Genomic DNA, 27909 nt, shown 5'->3' with positions numbered 1-27909 from the left:
TGCATGTGCCATTAAATGTTCCCTTGTTGCTACACCGTTTTGTATATTCTCCTTGCCCAGATCTTTGGTGTTCTATCCATATTGCCTCTGCTGAGTGCTGTAGCTATATTGATCATGTTGCATGGTTCAGAGAATTCCAGCCACTGGGGACATGTTTTTAACATCTCTTGCCTGGTGAAGTCTCGGTGTTGACAGACTCTGGAGAGACCACCTCTCCTGTTAACCAGAACATCTAATCGAGCAGAGAGTCTTAGATAATCAGATGCAAACCCCTATAAGAGGAACCCATTTACTTATGTAGTATGTAAGGCCAGGGCCATACAACATATCGTGGAATGCAAGCAAACAGCAAAAAAAGCAGTTCCTCTTTCATTATTCACCCAAGCATTCCTCTTCTTCAATTTGCATAGGACAGCATACTTTAGTTTCTCTAAAAAAATAGATTTATTTTTGCATTGCGGAATTGTGCAACTTCTACCATGGGAATGTCTAGAACAAATGGAAAGAGCACACTAGGAGCAGATAAAGGTGCTGTTTTGTGCAAGGGAAGTGTGAGATTTGTGGCCCCTTGATGCAAGGGCAGGGGGTCTACTATTATAAAAAAATCAGTGCTTGTAGCCAACAACAATTAAGCCCTATAAACATTCTTGTGCCCTACAAAGATTGTGAGTTTTGTGGGAAATCATTTAGAAATATTCTGATCATAGCTTGCTTTTTCAATTAGGCCCAATGCAGTTAACAAAACATATCTTCAAGAAACAGACAGAACCCCATCAAGAAAGTTCCTTCAGGTGATCTCTTGCTACACCTCTCCCCAAACCCGGCACGTTTTCCACCAAGCAGAATCACTGAGAAAATAGCTATCTTCTCTAGCACACAAGAGTCAGTCAGGAAAAGAAATCACCTTCTCCGAGCAAAACCACACAAGACGAATTACACAAGGGACGCTCAAGTGAAGGGAGATGCAATGTTAGCCAGGAAGTGTAGTTTGAATTTCATCCCACTCTACAGAGCCGGAAAAGATCCTCTGAGGGTTTGTTAATTTTACCTCTCTACAGAGCCACAAAGATGTTCTTCAGAGGGTTTGTTAATAATTGCCAGAGCCTTCCCCGAGGCGAAGAGGAAAGTAACAAACCCTCTGAAGAGCTATCTAGCCAGCTCTGTAGAGACAGGTGAAATTCAAACTCTGCTTCCCAGCTAACGTTGCATCTCCCTTCACCCGAGTGTCCTCGTGTAATTCGTCTCGTGTGCTTTAGCTCTCAGTCTCCTTCTAACAGACACATCCTAGCAGGGTGGACTGCAGGAAGTCAGATCCAGAGAAAGAGAGGAAGCCCCTTACAAGCAGGAACAGTCCAGGAAGTCGAATCAGTCCAGGTAGTAGTGCTAAGGCTGCACCCTTCAGAGAAGGGCACATCGGAAAAAGCTGCTTTTCTTCTGTTGCTCCGGGCTGATCTTCACGCCCTGGCTGTAGCCTTGAGGGCTGTTGCCTTCCTAAACAGGCAAACAAATGACAGAAATTACTTCGGGGAGAGGTTCAGTGGTAGAGCATCTGCTTGGCATGCGCAAGGTCCCAGGTTCACACACTCGGCATCTCTTAAAAGGATCAGGAAGACCCCCACAAAGTCGCTGCAAGTCTGAGTAGACAATACTGACCTCAATGGACCAGTATAATGCAGATTTCGCATAATGCAACTTCCTATGTTACTTGAAGGTGCGTATGCAAGAAACTTGTGCTGTTTTTCCCCGTGGCGTATGGCTAAGCCTGCTCCCTTGAGTCAGCCTGTTTGTCTTTTTTGTGTGTGTGCACGTGGGCTTCATTGGGGTTGGAAAGAAGACTAGTTTGCTCCCCAGGCATAGAAACATTCTTAATCCACTTCAATTCTAAAATTTATTACATATTCAGAGCTGCCCCAGACAACTCCTGCTAGTGAATCCACCAACTGGTCTGCCTTGAAAGAGGACAAGGCACCTAGTTGCAACTTCAAAACTGGGTTCTTGCAAGCTCTGAGACTTTCAAGATTCCACGGAGTCACTTATTTCTGACTAGCAACCAAGCCCGTTTTTTAAAAAAACAGGCTCAAGAAAACAGCCTGCTGTGGTGCGCAGAAGCCCTCCAGCGCTCATGGCACTGCTCCAGCAGCGCTCACGCACTCCCGTTTGAGGCCGAAATCAGCCTGCTGTAAAGCACAGAAATGCTGCTGGGGCAGTGTGACAGGCCCTGGAGTGCGCCTGTGCTCCACAGTGGGCCAATTTCAGCCCTAAACAGGCCCGATTTGACTTCAAATGGGCAGAAACTGGGGTGGTGTGGAGCGCAGGAGCAATCCAGGGCTTGTTGTGCCACCCAGGCAGCATTCCTGTGCTCCGCATCAGGCTGATTTCAACCACAAACAGGCTGAAATCGGCCCGCTGCAGAGCATGGGAGCACTGCTGGAGCATCACAACAGGCACTGGAGTGCTCCTCTGCTCCACACCAGCCCAATTTCTGCCTGTTTGGGGCTGAAATCAGTCCAGTGTGGAGCGCAGGAACACTCCAGGACCCATTATAACACCCCAACCTGCTCAGGGCCTGCTGGGCCAGGACAGTGCGCCAGGCCTCCCCGGTGACTCCACAGCCATCACAGCACAACCCTTCGGAGGCCCTGAGGAGGCTGCTACAATGACGGAGAAGGGTGGTGTGCTGCGGCCCTCCCTGCCGGTGCGCCAGGCCTCCCCGCCCCTCCTAAACAAGCCGTATTGGCAACGACTCTTTATCCTCATGCAAGCCAGAGTGCACCAGATAAAAAGTGAGTCATTGCCAATACAACTTTCTTTTTATATAGTAGGTTAGCTGCCAGGCTCAGTAGGAGAGCCCGGGCTCTGCAGGCAGAAGTTCCCAGGTTCAGTTCTCTGCATCTCTAGTTGAAAGATCTCAGGTAGCAGGAAAGAACCTGCTCTGCCGGGACCATGCAGAGTTGTTGCTAATCACAGCTGACAATACTGGCATACACAGGCCTAGGGTCTCACCTGGTATAAGGCAGCTTCACATGTTCATATGGGGCAGGGACCTGGCCACGATAGTCTGTTTTACCCTGCAGCTGACACATTTTGCTGTACAAAGGGGTTTCATTCCAGATAGTGAACTCACCAGTTTCTTGTCCATTTTTGCTTTGATGTCTCTTGCAAGAGTAAAAAATGCCTAAAATTTAAAAAAGAAACGTTAAACTTCTAAGCTGAAAGAAAAATGCTCTGCTACTAACGGATCTCTTCCATTCCTGCTCTTCCCATGTCTCCAGCAAGCACACTTTCTTGCCTAGAGTACATATGCACAAATACAAATCAAGAAACAAGATACTTTTGTCAGTCCCCAAATGGATTCTCTGATATGCAAGACAATCATTAGAATCTGTAGGGAAAATCAAGAGATCTCTGAAGGTCACAGGAATGCAAGAGCAGGCGATCAATAAAGGACACTGGTGCCTCACTGCATGCAACGTTCCCCACTGCAACAATGCTACTCAGTCGTTTGGACTAAATGCAAAGGTCGGATAGGTTTGACATTGCAACATTACTATACAGTTTTAAGAGGTAATTTACCTTGATACGGGATCTCTCTAACTTCTTCGTCATAACTAGAAGCCATTCTAGTGGGTTCAAATATGCTATCAATCATCTGCAAGTCTCCACTGTCAGCTAGTGTTGTTTTTAAACATACGAAACTGCTTTATTACAAGTCAGATCATGGTCCATCTAGCTCACTATTTCTCCTTTGACTTGCAGTGCCTCTCCTGGGTAGAAAAGGGCCGTTTCCAAGGGCTTTCCCTCCACAATCCCTTCCCTGGAGGTGCCAAGGACTAAACCCGCAATGGTCTGCATAGCAGCTGCTCTGCCACTGAGCCAAGCACTGCCACTCTCTAGGTTCTGAAACGCTGCTGAATCACTGAGAGCCAAGCTACAAGTGACGCCTGACACAGGTTGGACACTTGTCAGCTTCCCTCAAGTATTGATGGGAAATGTAGGCATCCTGGTTTTGCAGCTGTAATGGAGAGCCAAGCTGTAAAACCAGGACGCCTACATTTCCCACCAAAATTTGAGGGAAGCTGACAAGTGTCCAACCTGTGTCAGGCATCACTTGTAGCTTGGCTCTCAGTCACAGACACACTTCTAAATAGGCCCACTTTAACATGTTACCATCAGCCCTTCTTGAAGGGAGATATTCATGTACTCCATACACCCAGTGTATCTGCCCTGCCAATCAGGCATTATTGAAACAGTTGGATATGTCGTTTAGTGTTGTTCATTTTACAAGGACGTTTTTACAAGGTTCATTTTACAAGGACATTACCCCAATCCTGTCCAAGTATCTGGGCATATCTGACAATTTTTATACTTTTCTTTTCCTTGTTGATCATTTTGACAAAACCGCCCTTAAGTTGGAAATATTTTGCACCTTGGCATGCTCAACAAGGAAGCAGTCGGTCTAGAATTTTAATAATTTAACAACAATATGAATCCCTTATAGAAAGTATTTTTTTAACGTATTACTTATGTATTTCATAAGAAGTAATACGTAATCATGGTTGTTGTGGGTTTTCCGGGCTGTATTGCCGTGGTCTTGGCATTGTAGTTCCTGACGTTTCACCAGCAGCTGTGGCTGGCATCTTCAGAGGTGTAGCACCAAAAGACAGAGATCTCTCAGTGTCACAGTGTGGAAAAGATCTTTTCCACACTGTGACACTGAGAGATCTCTGTCTTTTGGTGCTACACCTCTGACGATGCCAGCCACAGCTGCTGACGAAACGTCAGGAACTACAATGCCAAGACCACGGCAATACAGCCCGGAAAACCCACAACAACCATCATTCTCCGGCCGTGAAAGCCTTCGACAATACGTAATCAGTTTGCTTCTGATTTCATTATCAGAAGCTACTGATTGCATCTACTCCCCCCTCCCCTCTCCACCTATATATCTGACCAGTTTCTTCTTACCCTCCATGCATCTGACAAAAAGAGAACTGTGATTCTCGAAAGCTTATGCTACAGTAAAATTGGTAAGTCTTAAGGTGCTACTGGACTCTTTTCTATTCTTATGTATTGTTGACTTGTTTGTAGCGCATGACTGATCGAGGATCACAACAAATAAAACTGAACACATCTAAATATAAATCTTTCAAATATTTAGATCTTTGAAAGATTTAAATATTGAGCAGGGGTCACGAGGGAGAGTGCGGGGTAGTTATGAATTTCCTGCACTGTGCAGGGTGTTGGACTATTTGACCCTTCCAGCTCTATGCTTCTGTGATTGTAGATTAACTTTGTCTATTCTTAAAATCGGCTTAGCGAGGGAATCTGAAGAAGAGCCCTTGTGGAAGCTGCCCATTACAGTTCTCGGGGTCGAAAAGTATTTGATCACAGTGAACTTGTCAATTCTATCTTTCAAACTGGCTCCACAGTTGCAATATTTCAGAATGTGTCTTCCTCTGCCTCAGCCAGCACCAAGGAACTCAGGAGCTTTTTTTGCCTGTCTGTGTTGTAGGAATTGGTGAAGTTTTGTATCTACATTGGCTTTTGGCAGAGGTCTCCTGAAGAGGGTCAAGTGACTAGTTCTTTGGGACAGCCTCCAGATATGAAACTCGTATGCATGGGACACCAGGATGTGACAGGGTGCCTCCACCCACTCATTGCCAAAAAACATACAAAGTCTACAACACTAGGCAAATTAGCAGGGAAGTGACCATCTGCCCTAACCAGAAGCTGTCTCCCATCCCATTTGCTAATCAAGAGTTCTTTCAAGCCACGCTGGCCTTCCATACCGCACTTAGCACCCTCCACTACAGACAGTACAAACCAAAGAAAAGGAACAATGAACACTGGGATGAAGGATAGGACAAGCTACACATTCTCACAGTGAACATGCAAGGCTGTGAACAGCATTTTTAAAATACTAAGTAACATCCAGGCACCACTGAAGAAAGGGCAGCAAACAAAGCAGCACGAAATACAGGTTTTCTTGTCAAATGGGGGGCTCTGCTCCCCTTCAAAACAGCTCAGCATTCATGTCCAGCTAAACACATGAATGGGATGGATCCAACAGATGTGTTTTGCTAGTGATGATAGTACTCTCCTTTGGACATGCACAAAAGCCTCCTGCATCAGGAGAAGTTTTCTTGCACTAGAGGAAAGCATCAGTTAGTGGAACAGACCTGTAAAAACCAACCCGTAATGGATTAACGAATCTGCACCCAATTAGAGTTTTGAATTGCTCAACATATCACGGGCAGCCCCATCCAAAGGGTTAGGGCTGTGGTGGTGGCCATGCGGTGGCTCAGCCGTGGCGCTGCTCGGCTGCTCCCTGTGAAGAGTGGTGGACAAGCAGCACTAGCATCAGAGGCGAGAAAGGGACGATGCGGCCCAGGCTGGCCTCCCACCACCATCCCCGCCCCGATCAGCCAATGGCCACCGCAGCCCCCTGACAGCCATGGGAGGGGTGAGGGACAGTGTAGCCAGTGGCTGGGTTGCAATCCCCAGCTACTGGCAAGCCCAACGTGAGGCCAGCCTGTCAACCAGGCTGCCATCAGTCAGCCGCACCCTGGGACCAGCCACTGGGCCTGCCCTCTGCCAGGGTTGCTGCAGGGAGTCGCAGCCAGTGTGGACCTCGGCAAGGCCACAGGGGGGGGCCCTGAAAGTTGCATGGGGGATCCACTCACCCCACTGGGAGTTGGTAAAGCCTGGGGGTGGTGCAGGCGGCGCACCCAATCCAGCCCCAGCCCCCGTGGGCAGAGGGACCTGGTGCCCAGCCAGGCATCCAGTGGGGTGGGTGGCCATGTCCCCCGTCATGGCACTGGGGTTGGCCCTGGCCCACAGCCTGGCCCGCCCCCCTGACTGGGAGAGGGGACGGTGGGACCACAGGGGCAGGGCCAGGGCCAGCCCAGGTGAGAAGAGTCTCCAACAGGCCCTCCACTGTTGCCAGTGAAGCGTGATCCTCACAGTGGGAGGCCCTGATCGCCATCGCTGCCTCCACCATGCCAGCCATGAACTCCTGTCCCTGGGCGACCACCTCCTGCCAATCATGGCGCGTCTCCAGCTGGTCCCGCTCAATCGCCATCCACATGGTGGACAGGGTGGGGGGATGTGATGTGCAGCACGCGGGCCCCTGCCCACAGCCCAGGCAAAGCTCCCTCTGTGTCCCCACCACGTTCTGACCCCAAGGAGGTAGTGGGCAGGGCCTGGTCACCCACTACGGGGAGGGGGGCAAGGCCCTGCCTGGGACCACCAATGAGGCAAGACCAACCAACTGCAGGAGACTGATCTAGTTGCAACAGTCCTCTGCTAAGGAGTCAAGGCTCGTAGGTGAGCAAGGACGTCAGACGCAATCTCCAGTCATCAGGGGCCTGTGGTGGAAGAGCTGGGTGAATGAGCCGCTTCCGCATCTATGGGGCACCCCAAGGCCCCCCGGTCCAGACATACCACGGGCCCCGTCCCTAGGCAATGCAGGAGCTGCCAGAGCCCTGTCGGTCAGCAGGGCCCTTGTGGGGGGGGGTGTCCACACCCGCCGCAGGTCCTACTCGACAGTGGCTGCTGTCCCGGAGGGTCCAGCCCTGGCCTCAGTGGTGGTAGCAGCATCTGGAGGAGCACCTGTGGGGGGGACAGCATCACTCATCAGGTCCCAGGTCACCCTCCTGTGGCTGGAACCCACCCCATCTGTTCATGGGCTCACTGGGCAGCTCCTCGAGGCTGGGAACTGGTGCGGCGGCAGCGGCTTCTGGGGTGGCGGCCAGACCTCCAGGTGTGGCTCCGCTTCCGCCTCCTTTCTGGCCGCTGGGCCTGTGGGCAGAAGGAAACAGGCGCGGGGTCATTCCGTGGGGGCCTGGCAAGACGGATGTTGTGCCTGGCGGCTGGCCATCACAAACAGGGCAGGACCAAGCATGCAGTTGAAGGGCAACTAGCAAGAGTGCCCTACACCTCTGCAGCAACCCCAGCAGACCCAGGCGAGGAGGAGTGCCTGGCCCCAGTCGCACACATGATGGCGGCTGTAGCAGGCAAGTGGTCTAATGCAGCACCCACGGTACCGACAGCACAGGCCGCTATCCACAAGGGTATGACTGAAGGGATATCTATGAGGAGGTGCCTCAGCTCCAAGAACCGCCCAGGCCTGCTCAACACCGGATCACCGCCAAGTGCCGCTCCAGGTCCCTGCCTGCTGGGAGAAGGGAGAGATGGGGGGAGCCTGTGGATCCTGCCAGGTGCCCAGCCCCACAAGGTTGCCGGCCTGGCTGGTGGCCGCAACCCGCAGTTCGAGTGGTTGGATTGGGCACAGCACTCAGCAGTGCGGCCTAGCAAGGGGCCACTGCCGAGGGTTGCTGGTTTCACTGCCCTCCCCTGTCACACTCACGTTGAGCCGTCCCGAACATGGACCCCTCTTTGAGGAGGTCCAGCTCTACCTCAGCCATGATGGAGTCCAGGCTGTGGCAGATTATGCCAGCCTCCTCCTCCCAACTCGGGTACAATGACTCCAGCAACATGGGCCTCATGGCTGCCTCCATCTCCCCCTCCTCAAGAGACCCACAGCAGCTCTTGGACAGAAGCACCTGCGCGGTATGGGCCGCCCACTGTTTCCCGCCATTCATCGTCCGCCATGCTGCAAACAGGACATGCTGCAGGTCCTAGTGGTTATTCCATTCAGGGCTGGACAACCGCACGTGGGGGCATGACCCGTCATGTCCTGTTAGGCATGGGGCTGCATTGTGTCACTGGGAGGTCAGGCAATTGGCAGGCTGGTGGCCAGGGTGTTTGATGTGCAGAGTGAGACCTGATGGTTCTTCATGGCAACACATCTGGCCCTCCCGCCAGAGGCAGTTGGGCCCTGGCCCCCCAACAACCCCCTGCTGGCTTCCCAGAACTTTGGCAGCAGTCCTTTGGCCAGCCCTGCGGACGCGCGCAGTCCCCCCCCCCTTCCCATGGGGCTAGCTGTCCAAGCCAAGCAGCCTCAGGACCTGGGCCCCCAGCTGACAGTGAGCACGGGTTCCCCAAGCGATGACACACCACACGCACAGACTGTTTACAAAGGTTTATTGCTAGGGGACATCACTAAGGGCTGGGGGGTGGGGCTGGGAGAGGCCTCGGGGTGGAAAGCCACTATCACATCAGACATGTCACCCTCCAGGGCGTAGCCACCCAGGCGCGGTACCCACACCGCCTGCCCAAGAGGGTCCAGCTTCAGAGTCGTCACCCTGGGCAAGTAAGTCAGGATCCCTCTGCTGCCACTTCCATGGAGGCGTCAGTCTCTCATCCTCTGCATCATCAGGCACTGCACCCCCCCCCCCCACAACCTGGGCAGAGACCAGGTCGTGAAGCCATGCTTGATATCTTCATCCACCTCCTCCAGCCTGAACGCTGGGTGAACTGTGGTTGAGACAGCAGGGGCCTCAGGGGGCCACAGTGGAACCATGCCCGAGCATGGGGCCTGTCGTGGCCACCCGCTGCCATCAGAAGCTGGCTCACCTCTCATCCAGCAACTGCGCCTACATACCAGCCCCCCCCACCAGACCACACTGCCAGACCCCACGGTTAGGGCCACTGCCAGGCATAGCCAGCCCAGGTACCCCAGGGCTGCCTCCTGGTCCCATCACGACCATGAGGCAAGCACTGACCCATGCAACTGTGCTAACTGGCCCCCAGGCTGCAGGGCAGGCACAGTGGCCCTGAGTCCCCCGGCCCCCTTCTGTCCCTGGCAGCCAGGCAGTCCCACCGATCTTCCCACCCCAATGCTCACGGCTGGATTGGGGGGAGGCTTTGGGCTGGGATGCTGGCCAGGGCCCCAAGCAACCATTAGACACATGTTCCTTCTGGAAGCTAAGCCCCCTCCACCCACCCCAGCCCTGAGCCCAGAAGCCGTCCCTGCGCTGTGTGAATGGACTCCCCTACGTGGAGGCGAAGGGGCCCTGTAAACCATGAGAAAAAACACAGAATGGCATTGGGACGTGCTTTGATATGTTTTATTGCACTCCAAACAGTGAAACAGTTGTCTGGGCATGCGGCTAGCGGTTGTCTCTTGACTGAGCAGGGAGGCTCGGCGGTTTGCAGAGCCATCGGCTCCACGTCAGCTGTCCCCCGTCCTGCCCTCATGGGAGTGAGATTGAGATGCGGGGTGCCCTGGGGGACTGTGCCCTGGGGGAGACCTAAGCGGCGACCAAGGTGGGTCTCCAAGGACTGGAGGAGCCGTGCTCCGCGGCTGTCCTAACACCTCCGTTCATCGCCAAACGTCGCTGCCAGCAGTGTCCCACGGCAGCAGCGTACTTCACCCATCCTCTGGCAGGGAGGGGGGTTATGCCCACATAACTGAGTTATGGCGGTGTACCCCTTAGTCTGCTTCCCGACCGCTTTCCGCCTCCTGCCCTCAGGATTGTGCAGTTATTCTCTTAAATTAGGTGGATTCACAGAACTCAAAAAGGGTCTGTTAGGTAATAACAACAATATTAACAATAACAAAGGTGTACATGGCCTTTTTCCAGAAGCCCAATCTTTCAGTACAAAATATTTTTATGTGGGTTATAAACATAACTCCTTCCCAGCAATACACACAGAAACTTCTCTTAGTTTTCATCTTTATTAAGCCAAGTTTTCACTCCTTTAGGAAAGATAACAAAATATAGATACAGATGCAACTTAATCCTCCTGATAATTAAATGATGCATGGAACATAAATAAGATGTTTAAACATTTCTCAAGCATAACTGAATCTATGTGATTTAAAACCATCAGATTTTAGCTATCTATCTGTGAAATGCATTGGACACCTTTCAGACACACAAATACATATATCGTTCACCTAAAAATCGTCTTCTTGATCATTACCTCTTCAGAATCCTAATTATCTACATGACACCTTTCAATATAAAAGGCAAGCCGTATTGGCGACAATGCACTTTTTATCCTGGTGCGCCTGTGCAGGAGCACCTGGATAAAATGTGCATCATGACCAATGCAGCCTCCAGAGGGCACTGCTACGGAGGGACAGCCAGATGAGCCCCCCACCGCCCCCGAAGGGAGCCACAGCAGCGGGAATCCCAGCGTTTCTGGGTTTTCTAGGGCCTGTTTTTTTAAAAAAAAAATGGCTCTGTTGCTAGTCTGTTTCTAATCAATGACAATCATCTTCAAATTAATTTTTGCAATCTTTAACATGTGACCATACTATAAAAATGATGGCTGGTTCTTACTCTACCTGAATCTTCACATTTTTTATCATGGTGTTTTTGCTGAAGCCAACTATAATGTCACGCACATCTGCACTGATTACCTTTTTATAAAACTGTTAAGTTGCTTAAAGCTAGATTAACAGGTTATATTTAGTCCTTTCAAACAATTAAAAGGAAATATATCTTCTCTTTGCTACTATTTTTTCCTCAGCTGTCTAGATAAGAAGAATCTTGTATTTTCCCACAACCTGATAGTGAACTGCATAACGGTCATAAAAAATACACCAAGAATTTGCAAATATAACGTAAGTACATATGATTCAAATCAAATATATGCAGTAAACCCACTGACCAAAAAACTGTCTGGAGACAGTCAGACTCAATCTCGGGATCCAACCCATGTTTGGCTGGGCCTCCGTTTGACAAGAAAAGATCTTTCCACTATTGAAAGATACTTTAGTATGAAGACAAAAAGTCAACACTTACATTCTCTATATTAATGTTTGCCTTTGCGCTGGTCTCCATGAACTTAATTCCAAAGCTAAGGGCCAGCTAAACAAAAAGGAGAGATCATAGGTCAATTACACAGGCAAGGTTGGGGGGCACAGTCATAAACAAGGAGATGCCTTCCCTGCCGTAGTTACAATCCTTGACAAAGCTACAAAGATCAAGGAGAAATGTTGATGTTGCAGCAATTCCAAGCCACACCAACATCCTTGTCATGTGAATGGGTGTCTTCATAAAAAGCATTACATGGATTGTGTTTTGTTTTAGAATTGTCCTAATTATGACCTGTCACTTAAGCCTCCATGAGAAAATGCTTTTCACCAGGGCTTTTTTCCTGGGGAAAGAGGTGGTGGAACTCAGTGAGTTGCCCTCGGAGAAAATGGTCACATGGCTGGTGGCCCCATCTCCAGACAGAGGGCAATCTCAACTCCCCTCTGTCTGGAGACCAGCGGGCAGCGGGCAGCCATGTGACCATTTTCAAGAGGTTCCGGAACTCCATTCCACCACATTTCCCCTGAAAAAAAGCCCTGCTTTTCACAGGCATTGCTCCTGCATATGTGGCAGAGCCCACCCTTCTGCCAAGGCCTCTGAAGAGCTGATGGACCAAATCGGATCTAACACTGGGAATTCCATGAATGAATTCCTGAGCATTTTTTCCTCATTTCAAGGGCCTTAATTCAGAAAGGGACTGCAGAACAGGGAGGGTGGTGGCAATGCTTTAGTAAGCTCCACATGGTCGATGTATTGTCGAAGGCTTTCACGGCCGGAGAACGATGGTTGTTGGGGGTTTTCCGGGCTGTATTGCCGTGGTCTTGGCATTGTAGTTCCTGACGTTTCGCCAGCAGCTGTGGCGAAACGTCAGGAACTACAATGCCAAGACCACGGCAATACAGCCCGGAAAACCCCCAACAACCTCCACATGGTCATTTCAGATCAGGAAAACAGCAGGAGGAAGGCAAGAGAGTCAGTCTGGTGTAGCGACTAGAGTGTCAGACTAGGATCTGGAAGACCCAGCTTTGAGTCTCCGCTCTGCCACTGGCAGCTCGCTTGGGGACTTTAGGCCAGTCACACACTTTCAGTCTAACCTACCCCACAAAGGAGGGGGAAGAGGTTTGCAGGAACTGTTTGTGAAGAGGGAGGATGGGTGCTGGTACAGAAATGGTAAACTGTATGTTCCGGAAGCCTTTCATGGGGAGGTGTTCGATGGAGCCCCAGAGAAACTGGGATTTTTCATGGTATAGACTTTGGAGTGTTTCCAAAACTGGGGCCACCTGGGGTGGCCCCAACTGGGGTGAGTCATTTGGGATCACGTTTGAGCAGACCTGCAGCTGATTGATATGTAACCTTATATGAGGTCAACATGCCGGAATTATGGACTCTAGATGTGTCCATACAGGCACTGAAAGCCCAATTTGAAGATCCTCTGGAGGAGGAAAGAGCGAGAACCAAACTTAAAACACTCCAGATAGGGCACAGGCCGGTGAGTGAATATGCTGCAGAATTCAGGCGATATGCAGCCAACATACATGACTGGACCGAAAGAATGAAAATAGAATTCTTTCGAGACGGGCTAAACGCAGACCTAATAGCAAAAGCCCTAATACAGGACGACCCAGGAGCCCTGCTGGGATGGATCCAGCTGGCGTGTGAGGTCAAGAACTGAGATCAAATAGCGAGACTCATGAAAAAATCGCATCAACGAGGGGGAGCCAAGGCAACGCATCCGAACACAGGAACTGAAGAACGACAAGGATTTAGATCTCAGCCCCCCAAAATGGAGAGAGTTCTGTGCTGGCAATGAGGCCAATGTATCCAGTGTGTGAGTTTTGGACATTTCGCAGCGGAGTGCCCAAGTAAAAAAGGCCCCACAGAAAAACGCCAACCCCCAAAGAAACTGGCGCTGTCCACTAAAGTGGCACCCAAAAGGAACTTCCTGAAGCAGACTAAGCCTGAACCAGGGCTTCAAGCTGCCGGACCTGCGGAAATGGCAACCGAAACACCCTCTGAAGGGGAGGATGATCACATTTCCCGCCCCCCATGGGAAACATCAATGGCCTGCTGTAAAAAGGCCCCGATGGCAGGTCCAGACACATCCAACGCCAAAGGTGAGAAAAAAGGGGCCTTACTTTTTATGCCAGTGACTGTCCTTAACCCGAAAAAGGGAACTCATGTGTGAGTATGAGCATTAATAGACTCGGGCTGCTCTCGAGACCTAATAGCTCCTGCTCTAGTGATGGGACTGGGGCTAGACATCACAGAATTAGAGCAGCCCATTGTATTTGAACAAATGGATGGGTCCCACATGAAAGGGGAACCTGCTGGCTATCAGACAGAACCTACCCCGCTGGGTATGGGAAATCACTGGGAATCCAGGACTTTTATAGTAAGTACAGCCCCTAAATACCCCTTGGTGTTAGGGATCAGATGGCTGAGGGATCGTGACCCCCAAAACAATTGGAAGATGGGGTTATTGGTCTTCGAAGAAGAGGAATGTCAAGCACATAAATGGACCCCAGAATGGGGCCAAAATGCTCCCCCTTTATTAGAACCAGTGTTGCTAACACAAGAGCAAATCGAACAGATTCCTCCAGAATATTGGGATCTGAAACAAGTGTTTGAGGAGGAAGACGCTAACCCGCTCCCCCCCACACACACTGTGCGACGGACTGCACTACTGAACTTCTCCCTGGGGGGAAACTTCCGAAAGGGAAACTGTATTCAATGAACAGAGAGGAGCGGAAAGAGCTCAGAGAGTTCATTGATAAGGATTCATCCCCACCCAGCCAGCTCCCCCCATGCCGCTCCAGTGCTGTTCTGCAAGAAAAAGGATGGCAGACTGAGACTTTGTACTGATTATAGGGGAATAAATGCTGTTTCCATGTCGAATGCATACCCCCTCTCTCTCATCAAAGATTTGCTGAGCATAGTTGCCCAAGGGAAAATCTTCTCTAAACTGGACTTAAAAGATGCTTACTTCTGGGTAAGAATTCTGGAGGCGGATGAATGGAAAACCGTTTTCAACACCCCTTTGGGGCAATTTGAGTACCGGGTAATGCCTTTCGGGCTCCAAGGAGCCCCGGGGTTTTTTATGAATGTAATTAATGAAGTATTACATGAACACCTCTACAAAGGTGTGGTGGTTTACCTAGATGACGTGCTGATTCATTCTCCAAATAAAGAATCACATGTTGAACTGGTCTGGAAAGTGTTAAAAGCCCTAAAAGACTATCATCTGCCTATAAAGCTGTCAAAGTGTGAATTCCATAAAGAGGAATTGGACTTTTTAGGATATAGAGTCTCGGGGCATGGGTTGAAAATGGACCCAAAGAAAATCCAAGCAGTATTGGGGTGGGAGCCCCCCAAAACCAGGAGACAGCTGCAATCCTTCCTGGGATTCACTAACTTCTACCACCACTTCATTAAAAACTTTGCCCAAATCTCCCTGCCATTAACTGACTTGCTCAAAACCAAAGGGAAAGGGCTACAAGTGGCCAAGCTAAGTGCGAAGTTAAAGTGGTCACAAGAATGCCAAGAAGCATTTGACCAACTAAAAAAAGCATTCACTTCAGAACCCGCTTTGCAGCACCCAGATGAGAACCGTAAATTCATCGTACAAGTGGACGCTAGTGACGTAGCTATGGGAGGAGTTTTGTTACAAGCAGATGACAATGGAAAGTTACACCCCTGTGCTTATGTGTCCAAAAAATTCTCTGAAACTGAACGCCATTGGGCCGTATGGGACACAGAGGCTGGGGCTATCAAATTAACACTGTCTACCTGGACGCAATGGCTAGAAGGAGCAAAAGTTCCGTTTGAAGTATGGACTTATCATAAAAACTTAGAAGCTTTACATAACCCCCGCCAACTCGGTGCCAAGCAACTACGGTGGGCGGAGTTCTTCTCCAAATTCAACTTCACGTTGAAACACCTCCCCGGCAAAACAAATTTCTTAGCAGATGCGCTTTCGCCCATGACCCGACATGAAAGCCAGAGGGAGAAGGTAATAGATACAATGTTTTCGCCCACTCAATTGGGAAGGGCAGTAACTACTCGCAGCCAGGCGAAAAGCAAAACCGCTACACCTGTCTGGGAGGACAAAGTTAAACAAGAAACTGGGGGAATGGTGGACTAACTTAACAATCCAATGGGAAATCATTACAAAGGCTTTAGACAAAGCCAAAGAGGACTATAAAAAAATTGCTGACAGGAAACGGTCTCCACAATGGAAACTACAGAAAGGAGACTATGTATACATCTCTACTCAGCACCTCCAGGGGGAGCAACCCAGTAAAAAACTTGGATAGAAATTCTTAGGACCATTTCCTGTTAAAAAGTGATCAATGAAGTGACAGCAGAGGTGGAACTACCAAAGAACTTATGTCAAACCCACCCAGTGTTTCACTTCAGCCTTCTAAAGAAAGCTCCCCCTCCAGACAAGTGGCATCCTGAACAAGGAGCCCCCCATCCTATCCTAGTGGATGGATAAATACATCATGAAATAGAAAGCATTCTGGACTCAAAGCTGAAATACAATAAGATTTATTACCTAGTATGTTGGAAGTTCTTTGACCCTAGCTTCCAATAATGGGTAGAAAGCTCTAACATGAATGCTCCCAGACTCATAAAGAAATTCCATGAATTGTATCTGTCTGTCTACATACATGCCATGATTGTGTTGCTGACATTTATTGATTACTACGGCTGCCATTATGATAAAGTCATGCTACTGTATTAATGTGTATTAATTGATATGCACTCTCTCTCTCTCTCTCTCTCTCTCTCTTCCTGCACAACTGTAGTACAGATGTTACTAAAGACCCAAGCATGGGCCTCTCCCTTATCTTAGAGAAATATGCGAATCTCAGATAACTGTAGCCTTGAAGTGTAAATGCCAACCTCAGCTACTAACCCCAAATGCTGGGAATAAGTTGTTGTCTATCTGATACATAGTCATAACTAAGTTGAGTCTCACAGAACCTGTGTAAGCTGCACGCCAAAACTCTAACTGTTGTTTGAAGCGCGGAAAAATGAAGTGCATCAGAGATTGCCTGATTTGAATTGCCACTTCTGTCAAACTCCGTAATGGAGTGCAGACCTGAACTGTATGGATTCTAATAAAGCTACTTCTTATGGAACCAACGCGTGTTCACTACAGATGGATTTGAGGGATCTATCAGCCAGGGATTGACAGGGAAAACTGTGATTTTAGTGGTGGTAGATTTGTTTTCAAAGCAAGCCCATTTCATCCCATGCACCAAACTCCCCATGCCAAAAAAACTAGCTAGTCTTTTCATGCTGAATGTGGTGCATTTACATTCTTTCCCAAATAAGATAATTTCTGATCGGAGCAGCCAGTTTGTTGCCAACTTTTGGTGGGAGCTTATGAAAGTGACCGGAATAGAGCAGGGGCTTAGTTCAGGGTACCATCTGGAAACCAATGTGTCCGGCGCAGCCGGACTCGGCCCCGGGGGCGGGGGTGCCACCCTCCAGCCGGGAGGAGCGCCCTCCTCCTCCTCCAGGGCCCCCCAACCCCCACCCCCTTACCTGGCCACCGAAGGCCGGCGGCACGACGGCGGCGGCGGCGGCTGGCCGGAGGGCCGGGACGAGGATGCCGGCCACGAAGAGGGGGCTGGCCGCGGCAAAGGAGGAGGCCGAAGCAAAGACGCCGGCCGCGGCCAAAACACCGGCGGCAGCGGCGGGCCGAGCCGCGGCGGCGAGGGGAGCTGCGGCGGCAGCGACCGCAGCAGAGAGACCAGTCACGGCGGGGAAGCCAGCCGCTGTGAAGGGACTGGCTGCGGCGGCGGAGGGGACCGTGGCGAAGATGCTGGCCGCAACGAGGGAGCCAGCACCGGGGCAGCCGGCGCAAACGGCTGCACCTGAGCCCGAGCAGAGGCGGGAACCGGCAGGCGGGGAGGTCCAACGGGATTGGACCCAGGGGGTGGCAGGCAGGGGGGGGACGAACCAGGGCTGGTAGGGGGAGCACGGAAAGGTGGGGGATGGCAGGATTGGTGGAGGTGGTGGGGAGGAAGCTACAAGAGGGCAGCTCCCAAGGACGCCGAGGAGGAAGTGGCTGGAGCGACTGGTAGCGAGCGGAGAGAGAGAGAGGGCGAACGGACAAGCCAGAGCTCAGCAGGGAGAGACGGTGGAAGCCGGGTGCCTTAAACCCCCACCGCTCACCCATATCTGAGGCCGAGGGAGCCGCCCTCTACGGGGAAGCTACGGCGGAAGGCGGGCGCAGCGCGGGGACTGGAGAGGGCGCTCACAACGTGGTGGAGAATGCAGGCCCCAGCCCTGCAGTGAGCCGCCCCCTCCCGCGCATTCCGGCGCCTACGGGCTGGACGAGCGGCCGGTCCCTGCTACGACCGCCCACCCTCCAAGTCGACCCCCCCTGGCCGTCAGGCCCCGGCGCCACAGAAGCCGCGGCCATGGACCTGACCCAACTCGGACAGTGGCTCGCCGAGCACCAGGGCCAGCTGTTGAGGGAGGTGGCGCAGCAAAACCGGGAAGCGCAAGCCACCCTGGCGCAACAGCAGAGGGAAACCCAGACCGCTCTAGTGAGGGACCTCCGCCAGGCCATTGAGGCGGGGCGGGCTCCCGGGAACCTGGGGGACGGCGCGCCCGGCCCAGGCGGGCGCCCACTGCCCTTCCACCTGGCCAAGTTGGGACCCGAAGATGATGTGGACGCGTACCTGGACGCCTTTGAGCGCATCGCAGGGGCAGCCCAGTGGCCGCGGGGGCAATGGGCCTTCATCGTGGGGCCCTACCTGACCGGGGAGGCCCTAGCCGCCCTCAAAGCCCTCGCCAAAGAAGAGAGTGCCGATTACGACCGCCTCAAAGCAGCCATCCTCGACCGGTATGAGCTCACCCCGGAGACATACCGGCAGAAGTTCCGCGGCCTGACCTACAACCGCACGGACCGGCCGCGCACCCTAGTGGCCTCTCTGAAAGACATGGCTCACCGCTGGTTGCAGCCAACCACCCCGGAGGCCAAGCGAGTCGCTGACCTGGTGGTCCTGGAACAGCTCCTCCAGATCATCCCCCCCCCCGCGCACGAGCCTGGGTGGCCTGCAGCCGGCCAGCCGACTTGAAGGAGGCGACAACCCTCTGGGAGAATTTCATGGCGGCTTCCCCCCAAGAGGCCGGGAGCAGTGAGGCGAAGGCGGGGAAACCCACCCCGGCGGGTCCGAGCGACGGAGGCCGAGGTGGGCGGGCCCGCGCTGGGCCGCGGCCCCCAGGGCCTGGGCCCGTCCGGCTGGAGCGTGGCGGCGCACTCGCCGGCCCTAGGGGCCCCAACCCCGGGCCAACCCGTAACCCCGGAAGGGTGGACCCGGCAGGCCTGGGCAAGGAGGACCCCGGGCGGGGGCCGTGCTTCACGTGCGGGCACTGGGGGCATTGGAAGAGGGACTGCCTCGTTATGGAGTGTGACTGGGGCTGGGACACCACCATGCAAGTGACGTCCCGGGCCCCTCGCCCACCCCCGCTCGTGGCCATGGTAACGCTCGCCGGACGAAGGCTGATGGCCCTTCTGGATAGCGGGAGCTCCATTTCCATGGTCCGCTCGCACCTGTTACCCACGGACCTCCCGGTCATACGCCGGGCCGTCATAGCCTGCTTCCACAACCACGTGGAGGAGTGTCCCGTCGTCCGGGTGCCCGTGGAGTACGCCAGGTGTACTCGGCTCACCGAACTCGCCCGCATCCGGGCTCTGCCCTTTCAGGTCCTCCTAGGCCAGGACGCCGCTCACTTTGCCGAGGCCCCGCGGCCCTGGATCAATGACCCCCCGCCGCCCACGCAGGAGGCGCTGATTGGAGAGGAACGGGGACCGCCCGGCAACCCCGACGAGGGCCCCGACGCCCCGGGCCTGCAAGGCGAGTGGGAGGCCGACCCCCAGTTCGCTGGAGCCCAGACTGCCGACGTCTCGCTAGAGTCCCTGCGGCGCCATGTGGCGGTAAGTGAGGGAGTGACGGTAGACGCCCGACGGGCGGGCCGCTGGCCGCAGATAGTCCAGGAGCGGGGGCTGTGGTTCCAGCTGGTGCGAGGACGGACGGGGGAAGTGCGCCAGCTATTGGTCCCGACGGCCTACCGGCAGAAGGTGTTGGAAGCGGCCCACGACCATCCCTGGGCCGGGCATCAAGGGGCCCAGAAGACAGTCGCCCGAGCCGCCGCGTTGTTCTTCTGGCCGACCCTGTCCAGCGACGCCCGAAGGCACTGTAAGGCCTGTCCCCTTTGCCAGCGGACAGCAGTACGAGGCCCGCCGAGGGCACCCCTCGCCCCTTTGCCGGTAATGCGGGAACCGTTTGAAAGGGTGGGCATGGACTTTGTGGGACCCTTACCCCGCACCGCCCGAGGAGCCCGGTATCTGCTGGTCCTCCTCGACTACGCCACCCGATACCCTGAAGCCATCCCGATACGTGACATGAAGGCCCCAGGGGTGGCAAGAGCGTTGATCCAGTTCTTCGCCCAGGTGGGGTTACCCCGGGAAATCCTCACCGACTGCGGGAAGCCCTTCACGGCTAAGCTCACGAGTCAGCTGTGTCGTACACTGCGTATGCGTCACATATTCACCAGCGTGTACCACCCCCAGACGGATGGCTTGGTGGAACGCTTCAACCAAACGTTGAAGGCCATGCTGAAGAGGGTGGCCCATGAGAAGCCTACACAGTGGGACCTGTTCGTGGACCCCCTGTTGTTCGCCGTCCATGAGACCCCCCAGGCCTCCCTGGGCTTCTCCCCGTTCGAGCTCCTCTATGGACGGAAGCCGCGGGGGATCCTGGAGCTGGTGGAAGAACAATGGGGTTCCCGGACCCCCACCAAACCACTCCCTGTGCCGGCCTACGTCCAAGACCTCCGGGAGCGGCTGGAGAAGGCCCGCGACGAAGCAGGCCGGAACCTGGAGGCCGCCCAGTCTGCCCAGAAGGCCTACTACGACCGGGGCACCCGCCTCCGGACTTTCCAAGAAGGGGACCGGGTCCTCGTGAACCGCCGGGTGATGGGGCCCGGCCCGGGTGACCCCTGGCAGGGACCTTTCACGGTGACGCGGACCCTCGGACCCCTGTCGTACGAGGTGCAGTGCGGGGCCCTACGCCGTCACCGCAAGCGACTTCATGTGAATGACCTGAAGGCCTGGCATGAGGGCCCGACCACCAGTGGCTGCGCGCTTTCCGAGGAGCCGTTGGAGCTCCCCAAAGGGGAGCTGCCCTGGTGCCTAGAGGGGGAGGCCGCGCCGCTACCCCTGCTGGACGCCGAACTCACGGAGCAACAGCGCCAGCAGGTCCTGCAGGTGATCGGGCGACATCCCGGCGTCTTCTCCCAACGACCCGGGCGCACGACTGTGCTCACGCACCGAATCGACACCCCGCCAGGGGCCGTGGCCCGGGCCCCCTGGCGGCCCCTGCCCCTAAAGCGCTGGGAAGTAGTGACCAAGGAAGTTCAGGACATGCTCCAGCTCGGCGTTATCGAGCCCTCCCGGAGTGCCTGGCGCAGCCCCATCGTTCTCGTGCCCAAGCCTGATGGGTCTGTCAGGTTCTGCGTAGACTACCGTCAGGTGAATGCCCTGGCCAAGTTCGACGCCTACCCGATGCCCAGGGCGGACCTCTTGATAGACCAGCTGGGCGAGGCCCGCTTTATCTCCGCGCTCGACCTCACGAAGGGCTATTGGCAGGTCCCCATGGCCCGGGAGGACAAGGAGAAGACGGCCTTCGCAACCCCCCAAGGGCTCTATCAGTTCCGGGTCATGCCATTCGGCCTGCACGGGGCGGCCGCTACTTTCCAACGACTGGTCAACCAAGCCCTGACCCACTGCCAGCCGTTCGCCCGGGCTTACATCGACGACATTATCGTCTTCAGCGCCGACTGGCCCTCCCACCTCAATCACCTGGACCAGGTTCTCCGGGCACTGTCCGACGCGGGGCTGAAAGCCAACCCAAGGAAAAGCCGCCTGGGCTTCCGCGAGCTCACCTACCTAGGGTACCGGGTGGGGCGGGGAGTGCTCCGGCCCGTGCCCGACAAGGTGACCACCCTGGAACAGACCCCGCGGCCCCGGACCAAGCGGCAGATGAGACGGTTCCTAGGCCTGGTGGGCTACTACGGCAAATTCATCCCCCACTTCGCCACATGGGCCGGCCCGCTCTCTGACTGCTTGAGGAAAGACCAGCCCTCGCAGATCCAGTGGACGCCCGAACGGGAGGAGGCGTTCGGGTCGCTACGGGAGGCCCTATCCCGGGGCCCCGTGCTCCACAACCCGGACTTCTCACAACCCTTCATAGTCCACACGGACGCATCAGCCGTAGGACTCGGCGCCGTGCTGTCTCAGGAAACGGGGGGACAAGAGCGGCCAGTCCTCTTTATCAGCCGTAAGCTGCAGCCCGCCGAGACCAAGTACGCCACCGTGGAAAAGGAGGCCCTGGCTGTCAAGTGGGCTGTCGGGGCCCTACAGTTCTACCTGGCGCACAACCCCTTCACCCTTGTCACAGACCACGCCCCCCTCCTGTGGATGGCCCGGATGAAGGAACACAATCCCCGTATCTTACGATGGTATCTCTCACTCCTTCCTTTCAGCTTCACCCTCCGTCACCGACCTGGCCGCCTACACGGGAATGCGGACTACATGTCCTGAGTGTTCGAGGACCTACCGACCGATCCGCCGCCAACTTCCTGGGGGGGGGGGTGTCCGGCACAGCCGGACTCGGCCCCGGGGGCGGGGGTGCCACCCTCCAGCCGGGAGGAGCGCCCTCCTCCTCCTCCAGGGCCCCCCGACCCCCACCCCCTTACCTGGCCACCGAAGGCCGGCGGCACGGCGGCGGCGGCGGCTGGCCGGAGGGCCGGGACGAGGATGCCGGCCACGAAGAGGGGGCTGGCCACGGCAAAGGAGGAGGCCGAAGCAAAGACGGCGGCCGCGGCCAAAACACCGGCGGCGGCGGCGGGCCGAGCCGCGGCGGTGAGGGGAGCCGCGGCGGCAGCGACCGCAGCAGGGAGACCAGGCACGGCGGGGAAGCCAGCCGCCGTGAAGGGACTGGCTGCGGCGGCGGAGGGGACCGTGGCGAAGACGCTGGCCGCAACGAGGGAGCCAGCACCGGGGCAGCCGGCGCAAACGGCTGCACCTGAGCCCGAGCAGAGGCGGGAACCGGCAGGCGGGGAGGTCCAACGGGATTGGCCCCAGGGGTGGCAGGCAGGGGGGGGGACGAACCAGGGCTGCTAGGGGGAGCACGGAAAGGTGGGGGATGGCAGGATTGGTGGAGGTGGTGGGGAGGAAGCTACAAGAGGGCAGCTCCCAAGGACGCCGAGGAGGAAGTGGCTGGAGCGACTGGTAGCGAGCGGAGAGAGAGAGAGGGCGAACGGACAAGCCAGAGCTCAGCAGGGAGAGACGGTGGAAGCCGGGTGCCTTAAACCCCCACCGCTCACCCATATCTGAGGCCGAGGGAGCCGACCTCTACGGGGAAGCTACGGCGGAAGGCGGGCGCAGCACGGGGACTGGAGAGGGCGCTCACACAATGGACAAACAGAACGTACAAATCAGATATTGGAACAATTCCAGAGGTGTTACATTATCAACAGGACTTCCTGCCCTATGCAGAAAGTCGCTACAATAACAGTGTACACAGTTCCACTGGAGACTCTCCATTTCAGGTGACCCAGGGCTTTGAAGGGAAACCAATGCCAATGCTGGAGGCAGGATCAAAGGCAGAGGGGGGGAGATTTGAGAGACTGGTGAACTAAGACAGTAACTCAGTGAGACCTGGAGAAAGCCAAACTGGATTACAAGAATCAAGCAGACAAAAAATGCTCCCCACCCCCATTGGGATTTGAAACCAGGAGATGCTGTCTATGTCTCCACAAAAAACTTAAAGGGGGAGCAGCAGAGTAAAAAGCTGGGTTGGAAATACCTCGGACCTTTCAAAGTAACATGTTTGATTAATGATGTAACTGTTGAACTCGAGTTGCCTAACAATTTAAAACATGTACACCGTTTTCCACTTTAGCCTCCTCAAGTGAGACCCTGGACGTAACAAATGGCACCCGAAACGGGCAACCCCACCTCTGATTATGGTAGAGGGGCAACCACATCAGGAGGTCAAATTAATTTGGGACTCTAAGTTGAAGTGGGGGGTGGAGTGTTGTACTACCTGATTCAATGGAAACATTTCTCAAAAAGCCAGGCTGAGTGGGCTAAATCGACTGATGTCCAGGCTGGTAAATGGGTTTGGGCATTCCATAAAAAATACCCAGAGAAGCCGGGAGGGGGGGAGGGGAGGGGAGTTTCGGGGGGGCAGGATGTCAGGGGTCTGGCATCACCTGTCATGCTCAGGCTCAGTCCCGCCCTGCAGTTGTGATTGGGGTTTGCTTCTCAGACCCGCGATGGGAAACTATGCAAGGGAAGTGTTTGTTCTCGCTCTTATCTGTACACTCCTTTGAACCACACCAGAAACCTTTCTGCCTACTCTGGGAAGAGACACTGGCACGACCCTGAAAACTCCCCTCCATCATTCCTGTTGTTTCCCCGCTTAGCTGCTTTCTCGCTGAAGCTAGATGATGTTAGACTGGGGGGAGGGGGCTTGGAAGTTACCCCCGCTTTGGAACCTATATCTGCTTGACGTTTACATGTAACTGTTATTCGTGGCAAAGATGGAGCGAGATCATGATACTGGCAACTTATCAATAAAGATACTTTTACTGCTCACAATGAAGTCCCTTTGAGAGTTGCTTGGCAAATCCTTACACTTGAACCCCTGGCTCTGCTGACCTCCCCTAACCAGTGAGCCCCCTTGGTTCTCCTTTACAGACACCAGCAAGGTCAGCTCCTTCACTCGCTGCTCATACACAACAACAAGGACATGAAGTAAAAACCCCGTAAGCGGATGCTCCCACCAACCCCTCCGCAAAGACCAGTGGGAGAACTACTGCCACACAAGTCTGGGTGCTCAGTGGCTTATTTCATGTGATCACCAGATACCCACCTAAGAGGCCCCCAGAGGCACCCTCACCTTCTCTCCTTGATCTCTGGAAACTTGCCGCTTCTGGTTCATATCACATTTGTTTCCCAGTATCATTTTTTCTACATCTGGAGAAGCATGCTAGAAAGAAGAAGGCGCATGGTGAGAAAGCAACCCTGACTGCAGCCTGTACGTGGTTGTGCTTTTCAAGCTGGAACTCTTGTCCTTTGCTAGCCAAGAGAATTCACATACCACCTGTTGCTTCGCCAAGGTTTTGCAGAAATGTTCTATAATGGCAATTCCCCCAGCATCTCAATCAAGCCATGACGACAGTCAGATGAAGATAAAAAGAAGCAGGTGAATTGTGTGTTCAGCCTGCTGAGAGGGAGGGAGTAGGAGGGCAATATTCTAGGGGACCTAGGCACCTTTGGGAAACATGGAGTTCTGCAAGTTAAGTGAGTTGCTCCCATAGGACACTTGAGATGGATCTGGGTGGTGTGAGAGTCCGGAAGAAAAATCTGTCTAGGGGATGGGAGACTCTTGGTGGTCCTGTCAGTGTTAATTAGAAACTTTGGTGTTTCCAGAACATGTTAAGCTCCACGGGAGAAATAATATATTTTATCACACTGGACTTCAAGATGAATTTTCTGGAGAGTTGACCAGATGAGAACAAACCACAGCTATTGGTTCATACGTCAAGTTTCTGTTTCCACAAAGAAGTAGAAGAGTCCAGTAGCACCTTTAAGACTAACCAACTTTATTGAGGGATAAGCTTTCGAGAACCACAGCTCTCTTCATCAGATGCATTTGACGATGCATCTGACAAAGAGAGCTGTGGTTCTCAAAAGCTTATGCCTCAATAAAATTGGTTAGTCTTAAAGATGCTACTGGACTCTTTTACTGTTTTGCAACTACAGACTAAAATGGCTAACTCCTCTGGGTCTGTTCCCACAAAGGATTCTGCAGGACCCCAGGAAGAGCTTCAGCACCACTGCAAAGGTCCTTTCTCCAGACGGAGCAATTCTTGAGTGCAGCCAACTGCTGCCTGCCATAGGGAGCCATGATATGATCCTTTTCCATGTGCCTAAGAAGCCCAGTAGCCAAGCATGACACCTGCTACTCACAACAGCCAAGTCACACTTCCCCACTTGGGAGACCCTAACCCTTATTCTCACAGACAGCAGATGGGGCTCACACAACAATCTGCTCCTCCATTCTGAGAGTTCCCAACTCAGGGAAATCAAGAACATCAGACAAAAGACTTGGTTATGACGCTTCTCCCCTTGCGGGTGTGTGGTAAAAGATTTTAAACCACAAAAGCTAGAGAGAAGAGCTCCTCAGCCCTTCCACTCCTTCATCCAGATCATTGATAAAAATATTGAAAAGTACCGGGCCCAAAACCGAGCCCTACGGCACCCCACTGGACACCTCCTTCCAATCTGATGAAACACCGTTGACCACTACTCTTTGGGTGTGGTCCTCTAACCAGTTCCCTATCCACCGAACTGTCCTATGGTCCAGTCCACAGTCTTCCAGTTTGCCCATCAGAATGTCATGGGGGACCTTATCAAAAGCTTTACTGAAATCCAGATAAATCACATCAACAGATAAATCCACATAAATCACGTCCACCCACATTCTGTTTAATGGGACTGAGCACAGACCATGAATGGCAAACCAAGCATTTTAAAAATACAAGACACTGTATGGGAACTTACCTCTTCAATGTTCCTGACCCAGTTCCGAATATTTTCAAAAGACTTTTCATTGGTGATGTCGTATACCAGCATAATACCCTAAAAAGGAGACAGGCATAAACAAGAAATGCCAAATTCAGAGCTGGTTTTCCAATCCTTTAAAGATCTAATAAAGAATATCTATATGGCAATAGAGATGGCAAAAAAGGTCACACAGAAGCTTTTTCCCAGGGAGCAGCGCTACAGATAGGAGAGATCTAGTTGACAGAGAAAGAAATGGTTAACACAGTCACTCAAACCCTAGTTACAACAAAGATAATTCAGCATACATTGGACGGAACTGCCTTCAAAGAACGTTCCAGGGGAGGAGACAGTCAGGCAGGTTGGCACACTTCCATCTCTGGTGCCCAAGACTGCTGCTAGCACCAAGGTTGTCAACCTCCAGGTGGGGACTGAAGTTCTCCCAGAATTACAACTGTTCTCCAACTACAGAGGTTAGTTCCCCCAGAGAAAACGGAAGCTTTGGAGGATGGATTGTATGGCATCCAATCCCTACCGAGCTCCCTGCCCAGGCTCTGCCCCCAAATCTTAAGCAATTTCCCAGCCTATCTGGCAGCCTATCTGCACAGCCCTTTGCAGCCTCCAGGCACCTTCCCTTTAGGGCAGGATTGCTACTCCCATTCACCTCCAGCCCCAGGAGCCACCCGGCAGCTGAAGCAGTGGGCTCCCTGAGTGACAAAGCCTCAAGGGTCACTGCTGCCCTCGCCCTCCACCCCAGCCCATCTCCAGCGCTCACCATGGCTCCTCTGTAGTAAGCCGTTGTGATAGTCCGAAAGCGTTCCTGCCCAGCGGTGTCCCTGCAACAGAGAGAGGCCATCAGGCGACCAGAGCCCTCCCGCTCCCCCTCCTTGCCTGGAGTCCAAAAGCTGCCCAGGAGAGGGGCACGGAGCAGCCCCTTGCGCCCTCCCTAGCCAGCCCCCTCCTTGCCAGATCTGCAGCTTAATCTTCTTGCCCTCCAGGTCGATGGTCCGGATCTTGAAATCGATGCCTGTGAAAGGAAAGGGAGGCCGGCCTCAGCCCAGGAGCTCCACCTGGTGAAGTGCCACCTGTTTGGTCTGAACCAGGAGAGGGGGAGACGAGGGGGCCCCGCCCCTCTCTCTAGAGGTGCCAACTCCAAGTTGAGAAATTCCTGGAGACTGGGGGGTGGTGCCTGGAGAGAGCGGGGTTGGGGAAGGGAGTATCGGCGTAATACTCAAGGGGTATAACGCTGTAGAGTCCAAAGCCATTTCCTCCAGGGGAACTGATCTCTGTCGTATGGAGATCTGTTGTAATTCCGGGAGATCTCCAGTCCCCACCTGGAGGCTGGCAATCGTGCCCTCCCCCGCCCGGTGACTAGAGAAGGGGCTGCAGTTGCCATAGCGACGCGAGCCGGGCTGCGGCGGGTGGGCGGGGAGCGGTTGCCAGGGCGACGCACCGATGGTGGAGATGAAGGTGGCGTTGAAAGCGTCCTCGCTGAAGCGGAAGAGCGCGCACGTCTTGCCCACGCCCGAGTCGCCGATCAGCAGCAGCTTGAAGAGGTAGTCGTAGGTCTTCGCCATGTTCCCC

General features: G+C 53.8%; 2 protein-coding genes across 4 annotated transcripts in view; both read right to left on the bottom strand.

The window, feature by feature from the left end:
• The window catches only part of TPM4 (tropomyosin 4), a 258690-nt gene that overhangs the window by 213655 nt on the left and 17126 nt on the right, over positions 1–27909 (bottom strand). The window lies entirely within an intron of this gene.
• RAB8A (RAB8A, member RAS oncogene family) lies at positions 276–27909 on the bottom strand. 3 transcript variants are annotated; one of them, XR_008597021.1, is made up of 9 exons: positions 27779–27909; positions 27292–27352; positions 27101–27161; positions 26326–26403; positions 24659–24748; positions 11658–11723; positions 7673–7800; positions 3125–3175; positions 1473–1491 (listed from the first exon to the last, which is right to left on the bottom strand). XR_008597021.1 is itself a non-coding variant. In XM_054979404.1 (8 exons), the coding sequence occupies exons 1-8, from the start codon at positions 27900–27902 to the stop codon at positions 1399–1401; spliced, it is 624 nt and encodes a 207-aa protein (XP_054835379.1). In that variant the 5' UTR covers positions 27903–27909; the 3' UTR covers positions 276–1398. The 3 variants fall into 3 exon arrangements, 2 of the variants coding, with proteins under 2 accessions (XP_054835379.1, XP_054835380.1); XM_054979404.1 differs by lacking the exon at positions 7673–7800 and having other exon boundaries at positions 276–1491; XM_054979405.1 differs by lacking the exons at positions 7673–7800; positions 11658–11723 and having other exon boundaries at positions 276–1491.

This window comes from Eublepharis macularius, chromosome 5 (genome assembly GCF_028583425.1).
Source record: "Eublepharis macularius isolate TG4126 chromosome 5, MPM_Emac_v1.0, whole genome shotgun sequence".
NCBI classification, from domain to species: domain Eukaryota; kingdom Metazoa; phylum Chordata; class Lepidosauria; order Squamata; family Eublepharidae; genus Eublepharis; species Eublepharis macularius.
This window is presented reverse-complemented; position numbering and strand designations above follow the sequence as displayed.